Here is a 25,964-nt window from a genome sequence, read left to right as displayed (position 1 = left end):
GTTAAGAGCAACCCGCGGCCTCTCCCCCGAACCCTAGCTCTCTCCATTTTCTTCCTCGCCCCTCCCTCATTCGATCCCATCCCTGCCCGAGCTCGACCGTCGCCAAGTCGTCATCGTCCCCGCGACCACCATCGTCCCCGCACCCCGCCAAGGAGTCTAGGAGCTCCACAATGTTCTTCTACGTCATCCATGGCCACCCGTTCGAGCTCGACGACTCTGCATCGTGCGGATCGAGCTCTTCTTCCACCTCCGGCCGCCGCGGCCTCATCGTCGATCCGCGCCACCTTGTCAACCCCGGCCTCGCACGAGCTCACCATCGTCTTCCTCTCGATGAGTTGCACCGGTTCCCCTTTTCCCCCCTTCGATTTCGTCGCCGTAGACTGTCCCACCACCGCGCCCCAGCTCTTGGTTGCCGCCCTCCCCCCCCCCCCCCCCCGTGACCGTGCTCCCCTCGGCCCCTGGCTGCATCCGGGCCGCGCCCTGGCCTTGCCCAGGCGCGCTCACCGCACCGCGGCCGCGCCCCCACTACGCTCGGGCCGCCTTGCTTCTACTGCCGCATGTTGCTGCCTTCCCCGCCGCCGCTTGCTGTACCTGCTGCCTGCTGCTGCGCCGTCTGTATCCGCTACAGCATGCTGCTGCTGCCTTGTCACCGCGGCCGCCATCCCCCTGTATCCTGCTCCGCCCGGACGCCCCCTCGCCCGCACGCTCGGAGCGCCGTCGTGCGCTCGCCATGGCCGTGCGAGGAGTCGCGCCTGCACGCACTTGCCCCCAATCCCCTGCTTCTCCAGGGCTCGCCCCAACTTCCTGGTCGCGCGCCCACACGCTGGCCTCACCGGCCTTGCGGGACTCGTTCGCCCCTGCGTTGCGCCTCCTCGCCGAGGTCGTCGCCGCCGGCGTCGCACTGGGAGCGCCCATGTGCGTTCCCAGTCATCGAACTGTGGCCTTAGCCACTGCACATGGGGCCGGCCTATAAAGAAAAAAAGAGAGGAAAGGGATTAAGGAATTAAGTTAAAAATAAATAAAAATAAATAGGTACTAGCCGAGACACTAACATACGGGCCCCGCGGGACCCATTGACTAGTCAACTGTGGGCCAGTCAACTGCTGGCCCCGCTATCAGCCCCTTAGTGCACTCTGGGTGCACTGCACCGGGTGTACTTAGCTTTTTGCTATTTAATTTTTTTAATAATAAATCCAGTAATTTTAGTAAATGAATAAAACTTAGAAAATTAATAGAAAATAAAACGTAACTCGGATGGAAATACTTTGTACATGAAAGTTGCTCAGAACGACGAGACAAATCTGAATACGCAGCCCTTTCGTCCGCAACACATCCCTAGAATAGCGAACACACAACTTTCCCCCTCCGGTTTGACTGTCCGAAAATGCCAAACACTGGGAATACTTTCCCGGATGTTTTCCCCCTTTGTCGATATCACCTATACATGCGTTAGATCACCCCTGCCACTGTGTATTGCCTTGTTATAGTTTGTGATGCTTTATTTGCCCTGTATTTACTGTTTCTTCCCCCCTCTTCTTCTCCGACAGACCCCGAGACCGGTGTTGATGCCATCGAGTACGACTATGTCATCGATGACCCCTCCTTGCCAGAGCAACCAGGCAAGCCCCCCCTTGATCAACCCGATATCGCCTATGCCTTCTCTCTACTGCTTGCATTAGAGTAGTGTAACATATTATTGCTTTCGGTTAATCCTATTCTGCTGCATAGCCTGTCTTTGCTACTACTGTTGTTACCTTTACCTGCAATCCTAAATGCTTAGTATAGGATGCTAGTACTTCATCAGTGGCCCTACATTCTTGTTCGTCTGCCATGCTATACTATTGGGCCGTGATCACTCGGGAGGTGATCACGGGTATATACATACATACATACTATATTTATACATGTGGTGACTAAAGTCGGGTCGGCTCGTAGAGTACCCGCAAGTGATTCTGATGTGGGGGCTGAAGGGGCAGGTGGTTTCATCCAGGCAGTGGTGGGCCTGAGTTCCCGACGGCCCCCGACTGTTACTTTGTGGCGGAGCGACAGGGCAGGTTGTGACCACCTAGGAGACAGGTGGGCTTGATCCCTGGTCGGCGTCCGCGGATACTTCAAATAACATGCTTAACGAGATCTGGATATTTGATCTGAGTCTGTCCACTAGCCTATACGCACTAACCAACTACGCGGGAACAGTTACGGGCACTCAACGTTGTGGTATCAGCCGAAGCCTTCTTGACGTCAGCGACTGAGCGGTGCGCACCGGGTTGGATCGCGTAAATCAACTTCCTTTGTAATGGAGGTTGCTATGTCTGCTCACCGGCCGCGTACGCAACATGCAGGTGTGCAACGGGCGATGGGCCCAGGCCCATGCGCGCTTAGGATTTAGACCGGCATGCTGACCTCTTTGTTGTGCCTAGGTAGAGCTGCGACATATTTATCTTCCGAGGCCGGGCATGACCCAGGAAAGTGTGTCCGGCCAGAGGGATCGAGCGTGTTGGGTAATGTGGTGCACTCCTGCAGGGAAGTTTATCTATTTGAATAGCCGTGTCCCTCGGTAAAAGGACGACCCGGAGTTGTACCTCGACCTTATGATAACTAGAACTGGATACTTAATAAAACACACCTTTCTAAGTGCCAGATACAACCCGGTGACCGCTCTCTCACAGGGCGACGAGGAGAGGATCGCCGGGTAGGAATATGCTATACGATGATACTTGGTGAACCTACCATCTACTCTCTTCTATATGCTTCAAGATGGAGGCTGTCAGAAGCGTAGTCTTCGATAGGACTAGCTATCCCCCTCTTATTTTGGCATTCTGCAGTTTAGTCAACAGATATTACCCATTTCATTGATACCAATGCACGTGTAGTGTAGATTCTTGCTTGCGAGTACTTTGGATGAGTACTCACGGTTGCTTTGCTACTTCTTTTTCCCCTTTCCCGGTTATTGCGATCATATGATGGAGTCCAGGAGTCAGAGGACCCCAAGGATGATTCTATGTGGAGTTCGACTTCGAGGAGTAGTTAGGAGGGCCCCAGGCAGGAGGCCTTGCCTTTTCGATCGTTGCTACTTTTGTGCTAGCATTCTTAAGACAAACTTGTTTAACTTATGTCTGTAATCAGATATTGTTGCTTTCCGCTGGCTCTTATGTTTTCGAGCTTATGTATTCAAGCCCTCGAGGCCCCTGGCTTGTAATACAAAGTTTATATTGTTTTAATTTGTGTTTAGAGTTGTGTTATGATATCTTCCAGTGAGTCCTTGATCTTGATCGTACGCATTTGCGTGTATGATTAATGTACGATTGAATCGAGGGCGTCACAACTACGACCCTGTTTGGAACACTGGAATAGAAAACAGAGGGGTTGAATAAAACGTACGAATATGGTCAAAATGTAGTGTGAAAGCATTGAAATGCAAAAACATAGAAAACATAAAACCTCATGTGTTCGGATGGCAGTAATAGAAGTATAGGATAGATGGGTCCCACAAGGAAATAGAGTAATAACCATGCATACAGGCTCAACATCCTTGTCAGCAACTTTGGCCACTGACATTGTCGCCTAGGAAGATGGTGGGTCCCAACTCCATTAAGCACCGCAATATTTTCTCTCCTTCCCACGCTTTGCCTGGGGCATCCACGAAAGGGTGAGAAAACCAGAGATCATAATGGATTTTTATTTTCCTGTGAAATGAGCATCCTGTGAAAGTGTTGCGGGGGAAATGAATAGGCTCTTTCCTCCATTCCGGACGCTGCTTCAGCTTCCTTTTCTCTGTTTTGCAATTCCAGCGGTTTTCCTTGGCAAAACCTACGAACCGAACATGGCCTACATGTGTTGTTGCCTCCTCACAGTCGGATGTTGTCTATTTTTTCTTCTTATTTTAATTTTAATTTTTCCTTTTTATTTTATACCTTTCTTCATTTTAAAAATACATAAATATAGTTGCATGTAGTTACAGGATGTGCAACCGTAGAGGTAGCCATAATAAATAACAATACCGGGCGCATTAGTGTCTGGTAGTGGACGTGCAACTGTAGTTACGTGGTTGGCGCCTGAATGTAATTGAGAAGTAGTGCTCTTATTAATAAAGAGTTGAATGATTGATATTGAGAGTTTTGAGGTGGTTATTGCAAAAGTTATCTTATGTATGTAACTTTTTGTAGGAGGTTATCTTGAAATATACATTGAGAACCTTCCACCTCAATCTGTACCAATGATGCTACATCCGATGGTTCTGCTTTGTTTTTCTATTTTTGCATTCTAGGCTCAGATTCTATGGTAGTTGCTCCCATTTGAGAATTAGATAAATCATTTTTAAAACAATTGATGCCCTTTATATTTAGCAAAATTAAAGTGAATTCAAGGAAGATTTGTCAGGGAAGCACAATTAACTGCCCCACTACTTTTCCTTTTGGGCAAAACTACCCACACTAATTAAATCATTAATTTGCAGTTTAAAAAGCATTATTTTTCAAAGCCAATCCGGGTCGTGTGGGCCTTTACGATGAAGGACGTGCACGGCCCAATTCGACCCACACACCAGTAACCCGCCGTGTCGGACGCGTAGTCAGAGCGGCAGACAAAACAACTCCCGCGAAAGGCGAACCCAATACCGCCACAGCAACCATCGTGACCGTCCACCCGCCGACGAGATCCAACGGCCACCGCGCGCGGACACGCTCCAGAGCCAACGCGTCAACCTCCGAAACGAACCCCCACCTTCTTTAACCCTTTCTTCCCCTGCAAACAAACGCAATCGCGAAGCATCGAATCGGATCAGAGTTTTGGGGAGAAAAGACAGACAGAGAGGAAATCGCCGTCGCCTTCCACCTCGCCGGCGATGCAGCACGGGAGCGGCGACTACGCCTCCCCCGCCCCCGCGGGCCACTACTACCCTCACCAGTACGCGCCGCCGGGGCCGCCCCCCCACCCCCCCGCCGCCGACCCCCCGATCCCGGGGGGCTACGCCTCCGCGCCGCCCTACTCCGTCGGCGGCTACCCCGAGCAGCCGCCATCCGCCCCGTCCTACACGCAGCCGCCCCAGTACGCAGGGTACCCGCCCTACAACCCCACGCCCTACCCGCCTGAACCCTCGCCGGCGCCGTACTACAGCTACTCGCAGCCGACCCAGCCGGTTCCCGCAGCGGAACCCAGCCCAGCGCCTCTTCCCTATGACGCCCCGTACTACGGCGGAGGCTACCAGCAGCCCGCCGCTGGGTATGGCGACGACGATTACCTGAACGAGGGCGCGTATGCCTATACCGGCGACGCAGGCCCCGAGCCGTACGGCGCGCGGGGCACGGCGCCGACCCGGTCAGGAGCCGCGATGTTTGATGACTACGGGCGGTCGATTGGACTCTCGTCCGGAGGGACGGAGCAGCCACACGGCGGCGGGGGCGGCAGTGTGGGTGGGAGCTTTGGGAAGATTGCAAGGGCTGTTCCAAAAGCAGAAACCCATGAGGATGCTAGTGGTGGTGCGCAGAAATTTCGGGTTAAGCTGCTGCCAGAGGGTGCTGGAAGCCCTACCGATGTGCTTTGCCAGGTACAACTTCAGTAACGATATGATTATCAGTTTAGGCATGTTAGGTGTATTGTTTCACTCCGAAATTATGATATCGTTCTATGGTTTTGCAACATATGTGTGCTTGTTCCAACTTCCATATTGAAGGACTGTTATGATACATGAAATCTGTACTTACTAATTATTATATGCTGTTGCAGGTTGGTCTGGATGGAATCCGCATGCTTGATCCCAGCACAAGCAGGACCCTAAGGATTTATCCCCTTGATACACTGACGAAATGGGAGGTGTGTTGGACAGCATTTTTGCAGAAGATTATGGTTATATTTTCTCATGATATGCAGTAGTGAGGGCATTCTAATGGTTGACACTGCTTATTTAGGTTTTGGATTCAACTGTATTTGCGATTTGGGCAAAGACTTCGGTGGATTTTGAAGCAAAGAGAATAAGGCTGAAGTCAAACAGCTATACTTCCAATACTTTGCTTGACACTGTGACAGCAGCAACAGTCCAGGTATTACAACACCACCATTCTCTTTTCACCATCTGTGAGTAGCCTCCTAACTATATTGAAAACAGTGAAAATTCTTCTTCTCAATGCTTTACGGGGCGTGTTGCTGCTTCACATTTCAACTATATCTGTAATAACTATCAGTACGAATGGTTTACTCTAGTTATCTATCCATGCTATGGTGTTGGTTTGGTACTTCTGGTTCAGTTTACATGTTATTCTAACTCCATACTTGTGGAAATAAGGAGCTAATGTCTTATTTTTTTGCATGGTTTACCCAATTATGCTGATCAGTCAATATTACTATCGATAAACTATCAATAGGGTTATTTGGTGAGAGCTGTTTAGTACTGAAATGGCATACATTTTGGACCGAAGATAGGTAGTAAAAAATGAAATATGTACTCCCGCTGTTCCTAAATATTTGTCTTCCTAGAGATTTTAACAAGTGACTACATACAGAGCAAAATGAGTGAATCTACACTCTAAAAAATGTCTATATGCATCTGTATGTGGTAGTCTATTTGAAATCTCTAAAAAGACAAATATTTAGGAACTGAGGGAGTATTTTTTTCATGAATATTTCGCCTTCTATAGTATGACCGGACGAGTAAATTCTCATGCCAATTTTTTGTTGTGTGCTAACATGTTTTTATATGTTCTTTTACACTTGTTGTGTTTGAATTGCTCCTATCTTGCTGATTCTATTTTAGCCATATTTTTGTTTACATGGATTTTTATGTTAATATTCGATATTTTTGTTGCCCAGATTGGTTACTAGCTTGGAACTACATACGTGACACTGTTTGATTCTACATGTTGCATTAAGAATTTCTTCCTTAGATTAAGCCTTGTTTACTTTTGTGATTCTATAACATAGTTTAAGGAGATCGGTGAAGATGCAAGAGCCAAAGGACCGGTAGACGCTAGCAAATCCTCAATACAATCAAATGAGAAGAAAAAAGGTTTTGATTGGATGTTTGCGAAACCTGTTGATGAAGTGAAAGATCATTGGGTAAGATGAAGCTGCTCAATACCCATTTACTTGCATGGTAGTCACATGATTGTTTGAAACACATCACTTTATTACTTATTTCTGTAGAACTGTTTAGGAGCATTTCTTGTCATCCATGATCCCTTAAACTCTTAACCCTTTGAAGTAATTGATTCAGGTGGGACCTCCATCTCTTAATAATCTTATGAATATTTTTCTTCTCGCATTCTTGCATCAAATGTTGCAATATACTTAATGTGTACTGTTACTGTGTCTCCACTTTCAGGTTCCAGATGAGGCTGCTAAGAAATGCCAGTCTTGTGCTGGTGATTTCAGTCATTTCAACCGCAGGGTAATTTATATAGTAGCTTTGTTCAGCTATTCATGTTATCATCAGAACAATGAAGTTATAATGTGTTGATATGAGTTTGTTATTCTTTGTTCCAGCATCATTGTAGGAACTGTGGCGAGATCTTCTGTGATAAATGCAGCCAAGGAAGAATTGCTCTGACAGCTGAAGATAATGCTCCACTTGTCCGAGTTTGCGATAGATGCATGGTATGTTCTGCTACTGTGTGGACTTAGTTCAAAGTTTGCTGTATTCACTTTCTAGTTCTCTGTTTCCTTCCAAATATTGTTGACAATAATTACCTTATTAAAAGAAAGGTGTCAAATTCATACTTTTTTTCCCGCTAGCCAACTGGAAAAAGAATTACGTCGCCAAGTTTGTTACAACTCTTCAGCCTTTGTTGGGTTGCTTAGCATGTCTCCCTAGGCATGTCTTTGACTTCGCTGTAGTTGTTTTTGCCATCATTCATTTTGTTAAATCTATTTATTGTGTTTCTTATTGTTGGTGTTTTTCCTACTCAGTGGCTCAGATCCTTTGCATTTATTTGTCTTTCATTATTATTACCAGTGTAGCGGCTGTATTATGGATAGCATTTCGCTGCACTACTATTCCAGCTTTTGATAGTCGCGTGTGAAAATATGCTTTACGTGTAAAGAGATGCTGCCAGATTCTCATAATAATTCTTGTCTTCCACAGGCAGAGGTTTCTCAGAGGCTTAGTATGGCACAGGAAGCTGCAAACAGATCTACCACAGTGCAAAGTCATGGAGATCTTGCAAAAAAACTGAAGGTAATATACTAGATGACCCTTTCTCTATGTGGTACACCCATATAAGTGGCAAAAAATGAACTTGGATGCCAATGGAAAAGGAATATTGCCATAGTTTTGGCCACAAACCAGATATACAAGCCAATTCCGCCGAATAAGACCAAATTTGAAAACTTACTTTGTGCTAAAAGGAGTCCCCTAGCCATACTTTGATTTCTTTCCTTGTTTGTTTTGATCTAAAAAGTGCGAAGGGTAAGGAAGATAGCTGAGCCTAGTAGGATCCGCTTAGGTAGCTGGAATGTAGGGTATACATCAGTGAGGAGAGGTGTTGATTCCTATGTGTCCAAGAAACAAAATGGAAGGCACATAAGGCGAAGGAGTTGGAGGATTCTGGCTTCAAGTTGTGGTACACCGGGACAACTACAAACAGAAATGGCGTAGGCATCTTGATCAACAAGAGCCTCAAGTATGGAGTGGTAGACGTCAAGAGGCAAGGAGACCGGATTCAAGCTGGTCGTAGGGGACTTAGTTCTCAATGTTATCAGTGCGCATGCCCCACAAGTAGGCCACAATGAGAGCACCGAGAGGGAGTTCCACGAACGCTTGGAGGACATGTTAGGAGTGTACCTATTGGCGAGAAGCTCTTCATAGGATGTCTGAAGCTTCGCTTTAGCCTACGACATGATCGTAGCTAACATCCTCTTCAGAAAGAGAGAATCCCATCTAATGACTTCCAGTAGTGGTCAACACTGTAGCCAAATTGATTTGGTCCTCTTGAGAAGAGAAGACAAGCATGCTTGCCTGGATTGTATGGTGATACATGGATAGAGTGTTGTCCCTCAACATAAGCTTGTGGTGGCTGACTTCCGCTTTCGAATTTATGTCCAGCTTATAAGCGATTCAAAGTCGCTAGAACGAAGTGATGGAAGCTCAAGGGGGAGGCATATTAGGCTTTCGAGGAGAGGGTTATTGAGGAGGGCTCTTGGGAGGAAGGAGGTGATGCAAACAATATGTGGATGAAGGTGGCAACTTGCGTTTGGAAGTTGTCTTCAGAGGAGTTCGGGGTGACCAAGCAAAGTAGAAGTGAAGCTAAAGATACTTGGTAGTGGAACAATGATGTCCAGAAGGCTAAGGCCTCCTTTGGTTTATAGGAATTTGTAAGGAATTCTAAAGGATAGGAATTTTGTAGGAAAAATTCCTTTGAAGCCCTTCCTCCTTTGGTTCATAGGATAGAAATGTTATAGGAATAGGAAGATCATAGGAAGTGAGATGACATGTATCTCAATTCCTATAGAGAAAGAGATGTCATTTGATGCATAGGATAGGAATTTTTCCATTGAGTCTTAGCTAATGTTTTTTTTCCTCCAAAATGTGAACGATTGATTCCTATCCTACATATGAATAGGAATCCATTCCTACAAACCAAAGGGCTTCAAAGGAAAATTTCCTATGCAAATCCTATCCTATAGGAATCCTATGAGATTCCTACAAACCAAAGGAGGCCTTTGTAGGAATTGATTCCTATTCCTATGAAAGATAAGAACCAATTTTTCACATTTCAAAGGAAAAAAAGTCAGCCTAGACCCAATGGAAAAATTCTTGTCCTGTGAGTCAAATGACATTCCTTTCCCTATAGGAAATGAGATACATGTCTCTTTCTTCCTATGGATTTCTTATTCCATGGTATTCCCATCCTATCCTATGAACCAAAGGAGGCCTAAGGAGAAGAGACTGTTTCAGGCGCCTACACCTGAATAGGAGTGTTGAGAACATAGTAGTGGCAAAGAAGACCGCTAAGCGAGCTGTGAGTGAAGCAAGGGGTCGGGTGTACTAGGACCTCTACTAGCGTTTAAACATGAAGACGAACATCTATAAGATGGCCAAGATCTAGGAGATGAAGACCAGGGATGTCAACCAAGTCAAATGCATCAAGGACGAAGCAGATCGGCTTTTGGTCAAGGACGAGAAGATCAGGCATAGATGACAAGAGTACTTCGACACGCTGTTCAATGGCGAGCATGAGAGCTCTACCATTGAGCTGGATGACTCATTTGACGATATCAACAGTCAACAGACGTTTTGTGTGACGAATCTAGGAGTCTGAGGTGAGGCAAGGCGATGGGTCCTGATTGTATCCCCATTGAGGCGTGGAGAGGCCTTGGAGACATATAGTGATAAAATGGCTAACTGAGCTTTTCAGCCTTATTTTTTTGGTCAAACAAGATGCCAGAAGAATGGAGGCGGAGTATATTAGTACCAATCTTCAAGAACAGGGGGGTGGGGGGTGGGAGGTGTTCAAGGTTGTACTAATTACCGTGGAATTAAGCTGATATCCATTCAATGAATCTATGGGAGAGAGTCATTGAGCACCACTCAAGAAGAATAACAAGCGTGACCAAAAAACAGTTTTGTTTCATGCCCGAGAAGTCGACCATGAAGCCATTTCTTGTACGAGAGCTTATAGGGAGCAAAAGAAGGACCTGCATATGGTGTTCATTGACTTGAAGAAGGCCTACGATAAGATATCATAGAATGTCATGTTTTAGGCCTTGGAGAAACACAAAGTCCCAACAAAATACGTTACCCTCACCTAGGACATATATGATAATGTTGTGACAAGTGTTCGAACAAGTGATAACGATATTGATGACTTCCCAATTAAAATATGACTGCACCAAGGGTCAACTTTGAGCCCTTCTCTTTTTGCTTTGATGATGGATGAGGTCACAAGGGATACAAGGAGATATCCCATGGTGTATGATGTGGTGCTTATTCGTCCTAGGACGATTGTAATTGACTCCCTATCTTTTCAATGAAATGAAACGCAAAGGTCTTTTGCGTTTTCTCGAAAAAAAAATGATGTGGTGCTTGTCGACGATAGTCGGACGGGGGTTAATAAAGGAAGTTAGAGGTGTGGAGACAGACTTTGGAATCGAAAGGTTTTAGGCTTAGTAGAATTAAAACTGAGTATGTGAGGTGCGGTTTTAGTACTACTAGCCACGAGGAGGTTATCCTTGATGGGCAGGTGGTACCTCAGAAGGACAATTTTCGATATTAGGGGTCAATGCTGCAGAAGGATGGTGATATTGATGAAGATGTGAGCCATCGAATCAAAGCTTGATGGAAGAAGTGCCACCAAGCTTCCTCTGTGACAATAGTGCCACAAAAGCTAACATGCAGGTTCTATAGGACAGCGATTCGACCTGCGATGTTGTATGAAGCAGAATGTTGGCCAAATAAAAGGCAACATGTCCAACAGTTAGGTGTAGTAGAGATGCGCATGTTGACATGAATGTGGCCACACAAGAAAGGATTGGTTAGGAATGATGATATACGTGGTAGCTGGGTAACACTGATATCTGAGATGGTTTGGGCATATACAACGCCAGGCCTCCAGAAGCGCCAGTGCATAGCGGATGGATAAATCGTGCTGAATTGCTGATAATGCCAAGGTAGGTCGGGGTAGACCAAACTTGTCATGGGAGGAGTCTATAAAGAGAGATATGAAGAACTGGAATATCACCAAAGAACTAGCCATGGATAGGGGTGCGTGGAAGTTAGCTATCCATGTGCCAGAATTATGGGTTTCAACTATAGCCTACCCCAACTTGTTTGGGACTGAAATGCTTTCTTGTTGTTGGTGTTGTTTGATCTAAAAAAATATAACCAAATGTGGAAGCACAGAGGAGCAGCATTATTATTTGAAGATCTTCCTGTTTTTGAACTTCTTGCAAATGAAGTATGGTTATTTTGGCAGCTTTGCATATTTTGTGCAGTGTCTATTGCTGTAGTGACTAAATTTGTAATCTAGTGTTTGGAAACCGTACTCTAGATCCTATTACTAATTAGATTTTGGAAAATTGTGTTACCATTATACTACCTCTTTTCCGAAATACTTGTACAAGTTGGACCAACTACAAGTATTTCGGTACAGAGGGAGTAGTTATTATTATGACTGCGAAGACTGAAGCTAATGTGATCTGTTCTGTGAAATCAATGATTTAACAAAAACTTCCTTTGATCAACAGGAGGAACTGGAGAGGAATCGCAAGTCTTCAGGTATTTTCATGTTCCCATGAAGTGCATTTTTTAACATTAGTAATGCAACAAAATTTTAAAATTTCTTCTGTCAAAGGGACGGCGTCTGGAGGTGCATCTGGAACAAGAATGCGGGAAGTTGCGTGCCCTACCTGCACAGTCCATCTTCAGGTCCGTCACAAATTATAGGGAGTGTATAGCTGAAATATAAAACGGTCTCGTAATAATTGTTGGTTGGTCACTAACATAACATATCAAATGAATGTTGAACTGCAGGTTGAAGTCCCAATCTCTGGCTCTGAAACAGTCGAGTGTGGAGTGTGCCAGCATGCTTTTCTCGTCAGCGCCAATTGATACACAGGGAGACGGAGCGTGACCTGTCAAATTATTCTGTTGATAACTCTATTTGTTTCCCCAGTTCTATACCAGAAATAAGTGTGTGTGTTCAACTTGTAGATGTTTGTGTGGCTGTGTTGGTAATCGACGTAGGTTGTATTTATTTTTCTTGTACATGAGTGTGTTCTAAACATGGGAAGTCGTTGCCCAAAATGCTGGTTCGTGAAGAATTCCAACAGAATACTCGTTGGTGAAGAGAGCGTGTCCTTCTAGTCTGACTTTTCTTTTTGGTCACGTACTGACCGCAGTTCTATCACCGCTCCCTTTTGGGCATAGCTTCTCTGCTCTTGCAGAAACCGAATGTTGGATTGCTTTTGAAGCAATTTATACAACTACATAAGATGAAGAACTGCATGCTCGTGACTACACATGAATATGACGTGGACTTGATCTTGTTTGGCTTGCTGTCTCAGAAAATATATCGTTTTGTGAGCGGGATGCAAACATATTGAGTTAACGAATGCTTACGAGCCAAAATGCATGATGTTTGATGAACAGATTGAAAGTTTTTTCAAAAATAAAATAAAATGCATGTGACCGAAATTACCTGTTGACAAGGAAACTGAACCAGAAGTAAAATCAGACCAAACCGCGTCTACTGACGAGGGCGGACCCAGGTGAAAGAACATGTTAGGCTAGCGACAGTCAAGTCAACCGATCATAGGAAATATTTCTCCTTTGCTTCTTTGCTTTTGCTTTACACATAGTAGTGGGCAGTGGCACCGGGAGCAAGCAGTCTATTCATCCCAGATCTGAAGTTCATTCCCTCTCCCGGTGTTCTCTTCCCAGCTTGGATCCATCATCGAGGACGAGAAGCGTTCCCCTCCAAGGTCAGTGCACTTGACGAACTGCTCAATTATTTCCAGATACAGCTTCCTTGTGCGTACTTAATTAGTGATGTTGTTCAGCAACTTCCTTGCTTTCGTAAATTGCACGCTGTAATTGATCGCATCGGCAGCTTCTTATATCATCAGCAATTAATGGCCACCGGAGGTATGACCCTGAAGAGCCTACCGAACGAGCTACCATTAGACTTCTTGAACAAAATCACAAAGAACTTCTCCGATGAGCTACTGCTCGGTCAGGGCGCGTTCGGGTCAGTTTATAAGGTAGTACCGTATGATTTTGCCACAATTTTTTCTGTCAATTCAGATGTTGATACGGGAAGGTGCTAAGTTAGATTAGTCTTTTGTGACATTGAACAGGGGATCCTGGACGATGGTGGAGTGGTTGCTGTGAAGAAGCTCGCGGAAAATTCGCCTGTACCACGTGACACAATATTCGCGAATGAGGTTCAGAATATTATGGTGCTCGAGCATGAAAATATCGTCAAGTTGGTTGCCTACTGCCGGGAAGCACAAAACAAATTGGTGCAGAGCAACGGACGATATATTATCGCAGAGATCACTGACACTGTACTCTGCTATGAATACTTGCCTAAGGGGAGCCTTCACAAGAATCTTTTTGGTATGTCATATATCATTTGCTATTATTTTTCATGCACCTTGTTTGGAGTTCTAGCATGACTTTGCATAAGGTCCTCTATTCTTCGCACCGGTAATATTGCTAGCAAGCAAGATTCTTCTATTGATAACGTGTGATGTTATCCTTTGGAGCAGACAAGGATAACATCACACATTATCAATAGAAGAATTTTGCTGTTGTTTTGGTGGAGATTTTTCACTTCAGAAGATCTTTGCTGTCGTTTTTTATTCTGAGTTATTATTATCATTTTTATCCACCATCTTAGATAAATTATAAAATTCCATGACATGTTACTTCAGGTGAATCCAGTAGCATTGATTGGGATATGCGCTTTAAAATAATAAAGGGGATATGTGAGGGTATACATTTTCTACATACCTTGCCTAGTCCCGTTCTCCATTTGGGTCTGAAGCCTCAAAATATACTATTGGGTGACAACATGACACCGAAAATTGCGGATTTTGGTTTCTCCAGAATATTCGGCCAAGATCAAACCCGAAAGAACACACGAAGTGTCGTGGGATCGATGTAAGTTAGTGCATGTTTATTATACTGATATATCAGCTATCTTGTTCCTATACTGTATTGCAAAACTCATTTTCACATCTCCAATTAATAATGCTGGTTAATACCTTGATGGTAATGCTGTTAGTGGGTACATGGCCCCGGAGTATCTGTACAATGGCGAAATCTCGGCTCGGTCAGACATATATAGTTTAGGCCTAATCATAATGGAGATATCCACGAGAGAGATGAATAGTTCTAGCACTGACCAGAAGCATGCAAGGAAATATATTGATGGAGTAAGAATTAATATACTTTATCATTTGAAGACTAAAAATTGAGAATATTCTCTTAGTTGATTTCCTTGCATTATGATGGTTTCACATTTTTATGTAGGTAAAAGAAAATTGGACACTGGAGAAAATAATGTCTGAGTACATTGAGTTAGAAGAACATGGTTTCGATCAAGTAGAAGCATGTATCAATATTGGTCTACAGTGTGTAGAGATTGATCAGAAGAAGAGACCTTCTATAGAGAACATTGTCAATATGCTCAATAAGCTTCCAGTGAGCGAGGAGGTATGAAATTCCCTTTGGACACATTGTCTCCCTGTTGAGAATAGTTAATTTCTCTAAATTGCGAAGGAATAATCCTTAATAGTTTTTGTAGGCTGAGCATTTAAGATAAAAACTTACATAATTGAACAGATTAACAGTGGTGCCTAGGTACAACTAGATCGATAGGAAATGCCCCACTTGCATTCATGTTTGTATTTTTTTTTAACACCACCTCATATATTAATTAACCAAAAGACGTGTTACAATCGTTCATTACAGAATTCACCACACAAGGCGGTACATCATTAACAAGAATCCCATCCGCTCTGTTATCAAAACTAAACTTAGCTATTAGATGGGCCATCTTATTAGCGGAACGCCTAATCTTTGAAACTCTGAAGCTATCCATTAGCTTAGAGATACCCCATGCTTCCTTCTTTAGATCGTGCAGAGCTGATCTATCATCAAATTCATTTGCAAAAATCGCAGCAACAAAAGTTAGTCTCTAAAATTATAGGAGAATGTAGTGTTATATCTATATAGAGACCAGCAATGCAAGCTCAGAGTTCTGCTTCCTCCATGCTATTACACCTCCCAATATAGTCCCATGAAGAGATCATAACTTTGCCAGCATAATCCCTAGCCACCACACCCACACTTGCCGCACTAATACTTTTCACAAAGCTAGCGTCGACATTAATTCTGATATAACCTGAAGGTGGGGGCTTCCAACCCATCCGAGCTTCTGAAATATTTGTATTTAATATTTCAAGAATGATTCACATTTTAAGATATTATACATTCACCTTTTATTATTTAAATTCATCAGATAGTATAGTAAAGTTGTTACTTCTCATTTTCATATTTGACATTTTAGTAAATCTGGTACTTCTCATTTTTCATATTTCACACTTTCTTATGTACACTATATTAACGTAGAATCTTTATATTTCGACCGATGCTAACATGTGTCATCAAATTTCAGGTCACCCATTCCATGTGAGCACAAAACTTCCCACTTTACTGTGAGAGATGTCGAGAAATGTCGAACGTCAAGTAAAACAAGATCAATGCTACAAAAGTGGATGATGAAACCAATATTTGCATTCAATAAAGCAAGCCATGACGCCCTTTTCTAAAAAAAAAGTACTAATGAAAAGTGTGTTGTGGGAACATGACCCATTGATATCACACAATTGCAAATATATTTAGTTTTACTTCCTTTGGAGATTTCTGTACCAAAAAGTTTTTTCACAACCATGGCATGGATTTGAATTTGTATTAACCAAATTTGTAATGTGATAGACCAAAAACATAATTTAGATGCACTACATGAGATCAATTTCCTTGACAACATGAATGCAAACACTTTCAGGTTCTAAATTCTTTTATGATTAAAAAATCAATAATGACGTCTAATGTGCATGAGGAACCTAAGAGCATATACAGCCGGGTGCTCCAAACCCTCCTCAAACGCCCAGGCGGTCTACCCAATCACGATTTTTCGACCCAGACGGATGTCTTAAACGGGCCTCAAACGTCCGGGCTGACCGGCACCTTTCATATTCAGCCCAAATATGAGGCGGATACGCGGGCGCCTGGATGCGTTTGTCACGTCGGACCCGGCCCACGCGGGCCCACCCGACCCATATATATTCGTCCCCATCCGCTCGCCGGACCAAACCCTAGAAACTTCACACTCCTCTCCCCTTCACTCCCTCCGCCACCTAAGCTCACCTCTGGCGATTTCCGGCCATCTCCGGCATGGCGGGGCAGCGGATCTGACTCCGACCAGTCCGAATCCGTCGACTGGGATGTCATCCCGTGCAGGTTGGAGAAGGCAATGTCAGTCCGCATTGCACTCCACCGCTTCCGGGAGGACAGCGCTCGGCCGATGGACGGATCTGTCCGGTGTGACTCCATTGCGTCGGCTCAATGGGCGCTCGGGTCCTCTGGGGCTGGATCATCGCGGTCCCGGCAGCCGAAAAATCTCTCCTCCCCCATCACCGACCGAGTAGACTATGAGTCCCACTGGGAACGGGCAGTCTGCCGTGGGAAGAAATTGGCGGAGGCAGAGGCAGCTGATGCGACGGCGTGGGCGGCTGCAAAGGAGGAAGCCATCCGCGCCCGCATTGTGAAGAAACGGCAGCGGGGGAACACGCGCGCCCTTGTACGAGAGCAGAATCGGGCGGTCTGTGTCATGGCCGGACTGCCACCGAACAGGGCCGTCTCCAAGATTTCGGGCCCCGGTGCGAAATAAAAGAAAATTGCCCTATGGCTGACTAATTCATGTCATCGAAGATGATATCACTCTATGATCTGCTCTTGCATGCACTGCTAAGCAACCAATTACATGAATCACATCATACTGAAGTACTTAAGTCTGCACATTTGTGTGATACAAACAACGAATATAAAATAGGGCCCATTTTCTTTAAATCATACTACCTTTATTTTATTTTTTAGGTGCATTAACCTTTTTATGAAATTTCAAAATACTAAATATATATTTTGGTAGGGTAAAATAGTGAATGTATTTGGTTTATTCGTTGATTTCCTAAGTTGCTAGTGGATTGTTTCCACTTGAAGTCTACAGTAAAAAAATCCCCACGGATGAAGGGATCTCCTTTCCTTACTGATAATTTCCTTTCCTACCTAATCTTCATGCATGCAATTACATGCCAATCAACAGATCCGGAAAAAAGGGCGTGTTGCGCCCGAAAAAACTGCTGGTTTGAGATGAAAAAGAAATCCCGCGCAAGCACAGAAGATAATCAAGCAAACTGCGGGATCGTGCGCAGAGTAGGAAAGAAATCGCTGGCCACTAAGATCACGCGGGGCATACCGGATAATTAGATGTAGATTTTTTTCAGAATTAATTAGCATTAGATTAGTGCGATATGGGCCCCAGATTTTTGGTGGCCCTGTGCGGTCGCCCACCTTGGCCACCCTTATAGACGGCCCTGCCACCGAAGGAGAAGAAGGACATCGACAACGAGGACAGCTCCGGCGACGAGCAGATCCAGCTCGATCCCTACTGCGTCTTCGACCGGTATTTCCGCGAGAAGGACGGTATGGGCGCCGAGAAGGGCAAGGGCAGCCGTGGATGATTTCCATCATAGCCAAATATGTCAATGGAGTAGCCAGACGATGTGTGTACATCGTTGTAGTTGCATGAGTTTGTATAGATTTGAGATGTGATAATTACGATGTCCGGATGTGGATTGCATTACTTGATGCGTGACCGTCAGTATCCGTGGACATGCCCGAGCGCGTCCGCGGGACTGGATTTACAAAGTCCGTGGCTCAAAAGAGTATGTTAGACATGATTGTGTTGAACTACTAGAATTTACATGCATCCGTTCCAAGCGCACGGACAATTAGCTAGTTAAAAATGAAAATCTGACACAAAGATGATGGTGTATTACCTAGATTTCATATAGCAGCTTGTTGTCTGTCCATTCAATAATTGAAAGCAGCTTGAGGAGTGAAGTACAGTAGTATGTGGTCTTGAACATAGACTGTAAGCTTGGTAGGTAGGTAGGCGGCGGAGCCATGGCGGACCTTGTGGTGGGCATGGCCAAGTCGGTGGTGGATGGGGCGCTGACCAAGGCCCAGGCGGCGATCGAGGAGGAGTCCAAGCTGCGGCAGAGCGCGCAGCGCAACCTGGTGTTCATCACCGGCGAGTTCCAGATGATGCAGGCCTTCCTCAACAACGCCGACAGCGACCGCCTGGAGAACCCGGTGGTGCGGACCTGGGTGCGGCAGATCCGCGACCTGGCCTACGACGTGGAGGACTGCATCGAGTTCGTCGTCCACCTCGACAAGAACAGCAGCTGGTGGCTCCGCCTCCTCAACCCCGTGAGCTGGCTCCTCGCGCCCTGCCTGGATCTCGCCCCGCTGCCGCTCGACGAGGCGGTCGACGAGCTGGACCGGCTCAAGGCCAGGGTGGAGGACGTGAGCAGCAGGAACACGCGCTACAGCCTCATCAGCGACTCCGGCTCCAAGCCCGCCGCCGCCGACAAGCACGACCCGGCTTCCTCCCGCGATGCCGTCGGTGGCGCCACGGCGTTCAACGGGCTCTTCGAGGCGGCGTTTAGAACCACCCAGAAAGGGGATCTCACCCAGCTGCTCCCCAAGAAAGACCATGACCTCGGAGTCATCTCTATCTGGGGCACCGGCGCCGGAGGCGGGGAAGATCTTGGGATGGCATCCATCGCCTGGAACGCCTACATCGACAGAGGGACCTGCCAAAACTTCGTCTGTCGTGCCTGGATGAAGCTGATGCATCCCTTCGATCCCCACCAGTTCCTCCGGTCTTTGACGGCTCAGTTCTACGCAGCCCCCTCCTCTCCCGGCGAGGAACATGCGACCTCCGTAGGTGGTGTACGAGTCCTGATGAAGATGGAGGCCGCGGGAGGAGCAGAACCCCTCAAGGATTTCGAGCAGCTTGTCATGAACAACAGGTACCTCGTTGTGCTGGAGGACGTGTCCTCCATGGCAGACTGGGATGCTATCAGGAGGTTCTTTCCAAACATGAAGAATGGCAGCTGCATCATCTTGCCCACCCACCAGTTCGAGGTAGCAAGCTTGTCCGTTGGACATCCATACCAAGTGCTGCATCTCAACCAGCTATCAGCAGAGCACTCTGTTTACGCCTTCTTTACAAAGGTAATTAAGCCTAGCCAGAACCTCATCAGTTTTTTTTCCCACTGGTTAAGGCTAGTCATAGTGGGGAGTAAGGCCCTCTTTGGTTCATAAGTCCCTAAAAAGTCCCTACCTATTTGGTTCCTGGGACTTAACATGGATAAAAAGACCATATTACAACTATAAGTCCCCATAAGTCCCTCCTTAAGAGTCTTATTTCATAAGTCCCAAATGCCCACTTTAAGACTTATAGGGACTTTTTTAAGTCCCTAAACCAATAAGTCCCTGGAAACAAGCACCCTCTAACTTATACGGCTGGTTATAGTGGGAGTATCATAAGTAGTATCATGCATGCCAACTAGACGTTTTGGATGATGTGGCACACAATTAAATGAGGAAAGAGAGGATGTAGTATCATATCATGATACCGTATCATATTAAATGCTCCGCTAGTTTGTGTCATGCATGGCAATTAATAAGGCAATCTAAGATACTAACTTATGATACTATGCATTACGGAGGTAGTATCACACACTAGTATCATATGCATGATACTAGTATATGATACTCCCCATTACAACCAGCCTACTAGTGTCATGCATATGACACTAGTCTAAGTTACTACCTTCATAGTGTAAAATAACATAATAGTAGTGTCATAAAAGACTTCATTTATTAAGTTGTAGACTCATCTTGTCTTGGAAAGCGCTATGTTACAGTAACCTATTATGTTACCACTTTTCATTAACTACATGCCACATAAGCAAAATTTTCTTGGAGTACGCCATGTTACTAGCTAAGTTACTCCCACTAATAGACTATTTACACATTTAGTGAAGTCCTCAATTTTTTATTAACTAATATATGTAACTACATATGTTTAGGGATCTCGATATGATGTGGATCAAGGCAGGGAAATCAATAATGCACCCGCCAGCAAGAATGCATCAGTCGGCAACTGTAAGGAGGAAGCAGCCAAGAAGTGGATAAACAGGCATCCTCTTGTTGGACGCGAGTCGGAAATGAATGATCTTGGTCTAAATGTAATTATTGCACGGTCCAAGAGCTACCAAGTTATGTCCGTGTGGGGAATAGCTGGCGTTGGAAAATCAGCTCTTGTCAAGAACATGTTCTGCGACAGAATTTGTAAAGGCAAACTATTCCAGAAGTATGGTTGGGTTGATGTATCGCATCCTTTCAATTTATGGAACTTCTCTCGGATCTTACTTTCCAATCTTGGTTCTGAATATCTTCAAGCCGGTGAGACTGAGGATTTGTGTACGATGGGAAGCAGAAATCCCATTGCCGAGTGTCGTGAGATTCTGAAAAAGCATAGATGCCTGGTTGTCATTGATGGACTGCAGTCCACGGAAGAATGGGATCTCATAAAAGCTAACTTGGTATCAGGGTCTCATCGTCAGAATGTTATCATCGCCGTTACAATTGAACAAGAAATGGCCTCTCATTGCCGTGGAGTTAAGGGAGAGCTCGTGTTTAATGTCAAAGGTTTGGAAGCTGACACAGCCTTTGAACTCTTCAAGAAGGTGCATTTTCACAAAATAAACTTAATTCTATTCATTTTACTTCCTTCTGTCCAGTTCCTTGTATGTATGTTTGTACGAAGTAACTTGACTCCTCTCCTCGTGTTAATCCCTCTGTACCACAATACTTGTAGCTGGGCGAACCAGTTTTACGCATGTGCTATTATTTTGTTCAGTACACTACGTGTGCTAAATTGTTTTCATCTTTCCTAGTTGTTGATTTGTGTCATAGTATTTGTATTGTACTAATGTGGAATGCACTCCTTTTAAAAATACAAAATGGTAATCTATAAATCTACTTTGAATACTAAATTTCTGTCATGTTAGGTATCTGACATATTAGAAACCTTAAAGCTCTCTTGTAATAGTAATGACTCCCTGAATTCACTGCAATGTGTTATCCATGTGGTGTCGATGTTGTTGTGGTCCCAAGCTAAGGGAGCAGAGCACAGTAAAAAAGTATTTTTATTAAAGAACAATGGATCATGTTGACGTTCCAGATACATATAACATGCCACATAATTCATATGTAATTTATATCTGCACTTGAGAAACAGTCATAATATATAAATCCTGCATAGTTCTTGAAAGTACTGTGTGTACCAAGATTCACAGTATCATTCCCTATTTTATTTTCCCATATGTCATTGATTTTCAAGGAAAAAGTGTGCAACACTTTCTTTTAGTATCTGGTCACAAACCCTGTAATTTCTTTTAATTAGACTAATTTGAACTCTTTGTACATATCTATATACCTAAATAGTTGATCCCCGCTACTTCTATTTCTTTCAACATGCACACATCCCACTCATCTCATCAAAGGCCCACCTCAACAAGCATGGAAAAAGTTTTTCCATTATATTATACTATTTATATTTAATAAATATTTTTTCAACTATACAATAATCAAATAATCAAGCGGGAGCTACGTGCACCGGGCTGCCCTTTATAGAATTATCAAATGCAATAGATAATATGTATTTTCAGTTTTAGTTTGTATGTTATTAACCCAAATATTAATGTTCCATACTACAAAATCTCATTGAAATATAATGCAACTGATTCCGGCAGCAACACGTGGGGTATCATCTAGCATATTAATGATGTAGTAAATGTTGTTACTGTTTCTGTAAACAATTGATTTTGGATACTATATTTGGTAAAATGCTCGATATCTTCCATTTCTATGATCCCCATTTTTCTATGATTTTCCCACCGCTCCTCGGATCTGCCACCATGTGTTTGTTTCAGGGAAGCCCGTGTAATACATGGGGTCACACCTGATATCCTCGGTATCTCCAAACTGTCTTGTAGATAAGTTGAAGTATTTCTTTTTTCTAGTTTGGTTACAGTAGGATGCTTGTGCTACCTAAATAGTGGCATTACTCTCCTTTGTCTTTTTTACTTCATGGCATCATAGCATTCAAAATTAAGGTATACCGAGTACAATGCATTATATCCAGAAATCAATATGAAAGTTCAGTGTATTTTACTTTGGCACTCTGACTGATGTGAATATAAATTTGTTTGAATAACAGGTATCCAACAAGAGTGAAGTTGCAGAGCTACAAGAACTTACTTCACTATGTGGTGGACTTCCGAAAGTTATAGTTGAGATAGCCGGCTCATTCGCCAAAAATACAGATCGATGGAAACATACACTTTCTACCAAAAATAAGTTTATGCTAGAGCTCGAGAACAACGGAGAGTTTGACAGTCTAAAGGGTCTGTTTGGTTGGATGAATTCATACTTCCGCAAATGCCCAGATTCTCTCAAGCCATGTATCTTATATCTACCAATTTTCCCTCGAAACCACCACATTCGGCGGAGGCGACTAGTAAGGCGGTGGATTGCTGAGGGTTACTCCAGGGACAGCCATGAAGAATCTGCAGAGATGACTGGGGAGAAACAATTCTGTGACCTCATTAATCTGAGTATAATCCAGCAGGCATCTGCGTTGGGTTTGGGTGGCACAAGGATGGTCTTTTGCCAAGTCAATGGCTTCTTTCGTGAGTATATTGTCTCGCGCCAAATGGAAGAGAACCTTGTGTTTGAACTTAGGGGCAGTTGTGCCTTAACCACCCAACGCACAGGGCGTCACCTTGTGATATTAGAGAGCTGGGTCAGAGATAGAATTGTGTTCGAGAGCATTGACTTCTCACGCCTCCGTTCACTCACGGTGTTTGGAAACTGGAAATCATTCTTCGTTTCTGAAAGTATGAGGCTTCTTCGGGTGCTTGATCTAGAGGGTGCATCGGAATTAGAGTATAGCGACCTCAAGAAGATTGTGAAGTTGATGTGTCGCCTCAAGTTCCTCTCACTGCGAGGATGCCATGAAATCTGCCATCTGCCGAGTTCAATAGGAGGTCTGAGGCAGCTCCAGACTCTTGATGTTAGACACACCTCCATAGTCACCCTGCCGGTGAACATCACCAAGTTAGAGAAGCTGCAGTACATCCGTGCGGGAACCACTGCTCCAGCAAATGAAGCAACAACACCACATCATTTAGTGCCCCAGCTGTCCAATTGCTGTGGTGGTCATCACCTGGTTGGTGTTGTGATGCCTCCAGGGATTGGGAAACTGACGGCATTGCACACACTTGGTGTTGTCAATGTCAGTGCTTCAGGGACAAAGGCCGTCCTAGAAGATCTCAAGAAGCTCACCCATTTGCACAAACTCGGAGTGTCTGGCATTAACAAGAATAACAGTAATGAGTTTTTCCGCGCAATCTCAGCTCTTGTCCATCTGAAATCACTATCGATGCGGCTTGAGGACAACAATCAAGGTTGTTTGAATGGTATACCGCTGCCTTTGGAGGGCTTGAGGAGCCTTAAAATGCATGGGCTTGGAGACCAGTTGCCAAACTGGAGTGGGCAGCTCACTATGCTTGCAAAGATGGATTTGGAAATAGCCAAGTTGATGGAAGATAATGTCTCCCGGCACTCAGACGGTGCGACTCCAGAAGGAAGAAGGAAACCAACTAGGGGTGTCATCAAGTTCCTAAGCGAGCTACCAGGATTATGTATTCTACGTCTTCGTGTCGATCACCTTCAAGATAATCAGCTTGACGTGTCTGTCATTACTAATGACCTAGAGGAAGACTCTTTCAAGAAAATAAAGATCTTCGAGATTGCTTGCAGCTCCAGCTCAAAAGTTAGTTTCGGAGAAAAAACAATGAAGAAACTTGAGCAGCTCAAGGTCGATTGCTGTAGTGGGTCGTCGTTGTTAGGCCTGAAGCATTTACCTGAACTCAAGGAAGTCTTGCTCAAGGGTTCCAGTGATGAAGCACTCAAGGCTGATCTCATCGCCGTGCTTGAGAACTACCCAAAGCAAAAGAAACCTGTTGTGAAGTTGGAGGAACTTCGTCCTGGTAGTTTGGGAGGTCAAGGTGGTCATTAATCTGGTAGCACTGCATCTTAGTTGCTCTGCTTTCACACATCAAACCTGGGGCTATATACTTCCACAGCGTAACAAAATGAGGAGGTATCTGTAACACTAGGATCTCTTGTAAGTTCAGCAAGTGTTAGACTAGGCAATTCCTTCTTGATTGAGACATTAGTTGTACAAGGTATCATGCTAAGTGGATCAAAGCATAGTCCGTTATGTCGACTGGATGGTCTTGGTCTATAGGCATGCTTGAGTGCACACCACATGCAGAGAGGTTTCTTTTAACGTATCTTAGCCCCTTGTCCAATATCCAACACCAAAATCAAAACTGAACATTAAGGTTCATTCTCAACACATCCATGAGTGTATTTGTTGCAACAAGTGTGCCTGGCACATTGTGTAACACCTTGGCAAAGTCATCTACTAATTGTACTAGCCGTGGATGTTCTGGGGGTCTACACTCCCAAATGCCAGTGTCTTGAAAAGGCACAGCTCATCACAAGACAGATCACTTAGAAAAATAGGTTTCACCGATCCAAAGCAGGCTAGTGTTTGAAGTCTACTTAAGATGATGATCTTGATAACAAGAATAGTCCAATCCTACAGTCAAGAGTGTAAATAATGAGTATACTCTTGCTTAAATTCCCTTTTGTCCTCCCAGATTGACCGTGGTTGAATAGCAAGGCAACTTTTCGAAAATGGAAAGCAACTGTAGTAATGCCATCGATAGTTGTAGCTTTGAAGAACTTAAATTTCTCAATGAAGCATCCAGTGATTGTGCAACTTACTCGGCTTGATGATGGCTGGCGGTGGTGAGGACCATGACAGGGCTCCTGCGGCCATGGGTGCCGGTGAGGAGTATGGGCCATGAATGTTCATCTTGATTTGATTATGTGGTTTGTTCTGTGAGGTTTCGATTTTTTTTGTAGGTTTTATGATTGCCATCAGAAGAGGGAGTTAGTTCGGTCTCATTCTCTGGAGAGTTGGTAGAGAGCTGTTCCTGGTTTGATTATGTCGATTGCTTTGCTTATTTATTTTTAATTAGGTCATAGGCGATGTTCTAAACCTCTGATCCATGTAGGCATCATAGAAACCAACAACTGAATTCCCATTTTCTTTGTGAATGTATGATTCTTTCCTGCCGTGGTGCCAAATTTTGGCAGGTAAGTTGTATCAACTAGATGGATTACATCATTTCGTAGTGTTCCCTTCGTTACAGCTCGTCGACATGTTTGATTTTCTTTATGAAATACTCCCTCC

At 44.4% G+C, this 25,964-nt stretch overlaps 3 protein-coding genes across 6 annotated transcripts; all 3 read left to right on the top strand.

Moving 5' to 3' along the window:
* Positions 1-4,743: 4,743 nt before the first annotated feature.
* On the top strand, positions 4,744-12,775 carry LOC125536405 (protein FREE1). The gene is made up of 10 exons (XM_048699618.2): positions 4,744-5,545; positions 5,725-5,811; positions 5,907-6,038; positions 6,916-7,050; positions 7,316-7,381; positions 7,477-7,587; positions 8,075-8,167; positions 12,175-12,205; positions 12,282-12,355; positions 12,461-12,775. The coding sequence occupies exons 1-10, from the start codon at positions 4,844-4,846 to the stop codon at positions 12,536-12,538; spliced, it is 1,509 nt and encodes a 502-aa protein (XP_048555575.1). The 5' UTR covers positions 4,744-4,843; the 3' UTR covers positions 12,539-12,775.
* Positions 12,776-13,194: 419 nt separating this feature from the next.
* On the top strand, positions 13,195-16,469 carry LOC125536406 (cysteine-rich receptor-like protein kinase 10). Of its 3 annotated transcripts, none has more exons than XM_048699621.2 (7): positions 13,195-13,410; positions 13,489-13,689; positions 13,786-14,047; positions 14,365-14,593; positions 14,718-14,868; positions 14,966-15,148; positions 16,113-16,469. In XM_048699621.2, the coding sequence occupies exons 2-7, from the start codon at positions 13,561-13,563 to the stop codon at positions 16,128-16,130; spliced, it is 972 nt and encodes a 323-aa protein (XP_048555578.1). In that variant the 5' UTR covers positions 13,195-13,410; positions 13,489-13,560; the 3' UTR covers positions 16,131-16,469. The 3 variants fall into 3 exon arrangements, with proteins under 3 accessions (XP_048555578.1, XP_048555577.1, XP_048555576.1); XM_048699620.2 differs by having other exon boundaries at positions 13,196-13,410; positions 13,555-13,689; XM_048699619.2 differs by having other exon boundaries at positions 13,198-13,410; positions 13,539-13,689.
* A 1,470-nt stretch (positions 16,470-17,939) lies between these two features.
* On the top strand, positions 17,940-25,058 carry LOC125529530 (disease resistance protein Pik-2-like). 2 transcript variants are annotated; one of them, XM_087543533.1, is made up of 4 exons: positions 17,940-19,798; positions 20,659-21,318; positions 21,643-21,723; positions 22,854-25,058. In XM_087543533.1, the coding sequence occupies exons 1-4, from the start codon at positions 18,683-18,685 to the stop codon at positions 24,714-24,716; spliced, it is 3,720 nt and encodes a 1,239-aa protein (XP_087399659.1). In that variant the 5' UTR covers positions 17,940-18,682; the 3' UTR covers positions 24,717-25,058. The 2 variants fall into 2 exon arrangements, with proteins under 2 accessions (XP_087399659.1, XP_087399658.1); XM_087543532.1 differs by lacking the exon at positions 21,643-21,723 and having other exon boundaries at positions 17,942-19,798.
* The last annotated feature ends 906 nt before the right edge of the window (positions 25,059-25,964 follow it).

This window comes from Triticum urartu, chromosome 2A, assembly GCF_056163025.1.
Source record: "Triticum urartu cultivar PI428250 chromosome 2A, HENAU_Tu73, whole genome shotgun sequence".
Classification (NCBI taxonomy): Eukaryota; Viridiplantae; Streptophyta; class Magnoliopsida; order Poales; family Poaceae; genus Triticum; species Triticum urartu.
This window is presented reverse-complemented; position numbering and strand designations above follow the sequence as displayed.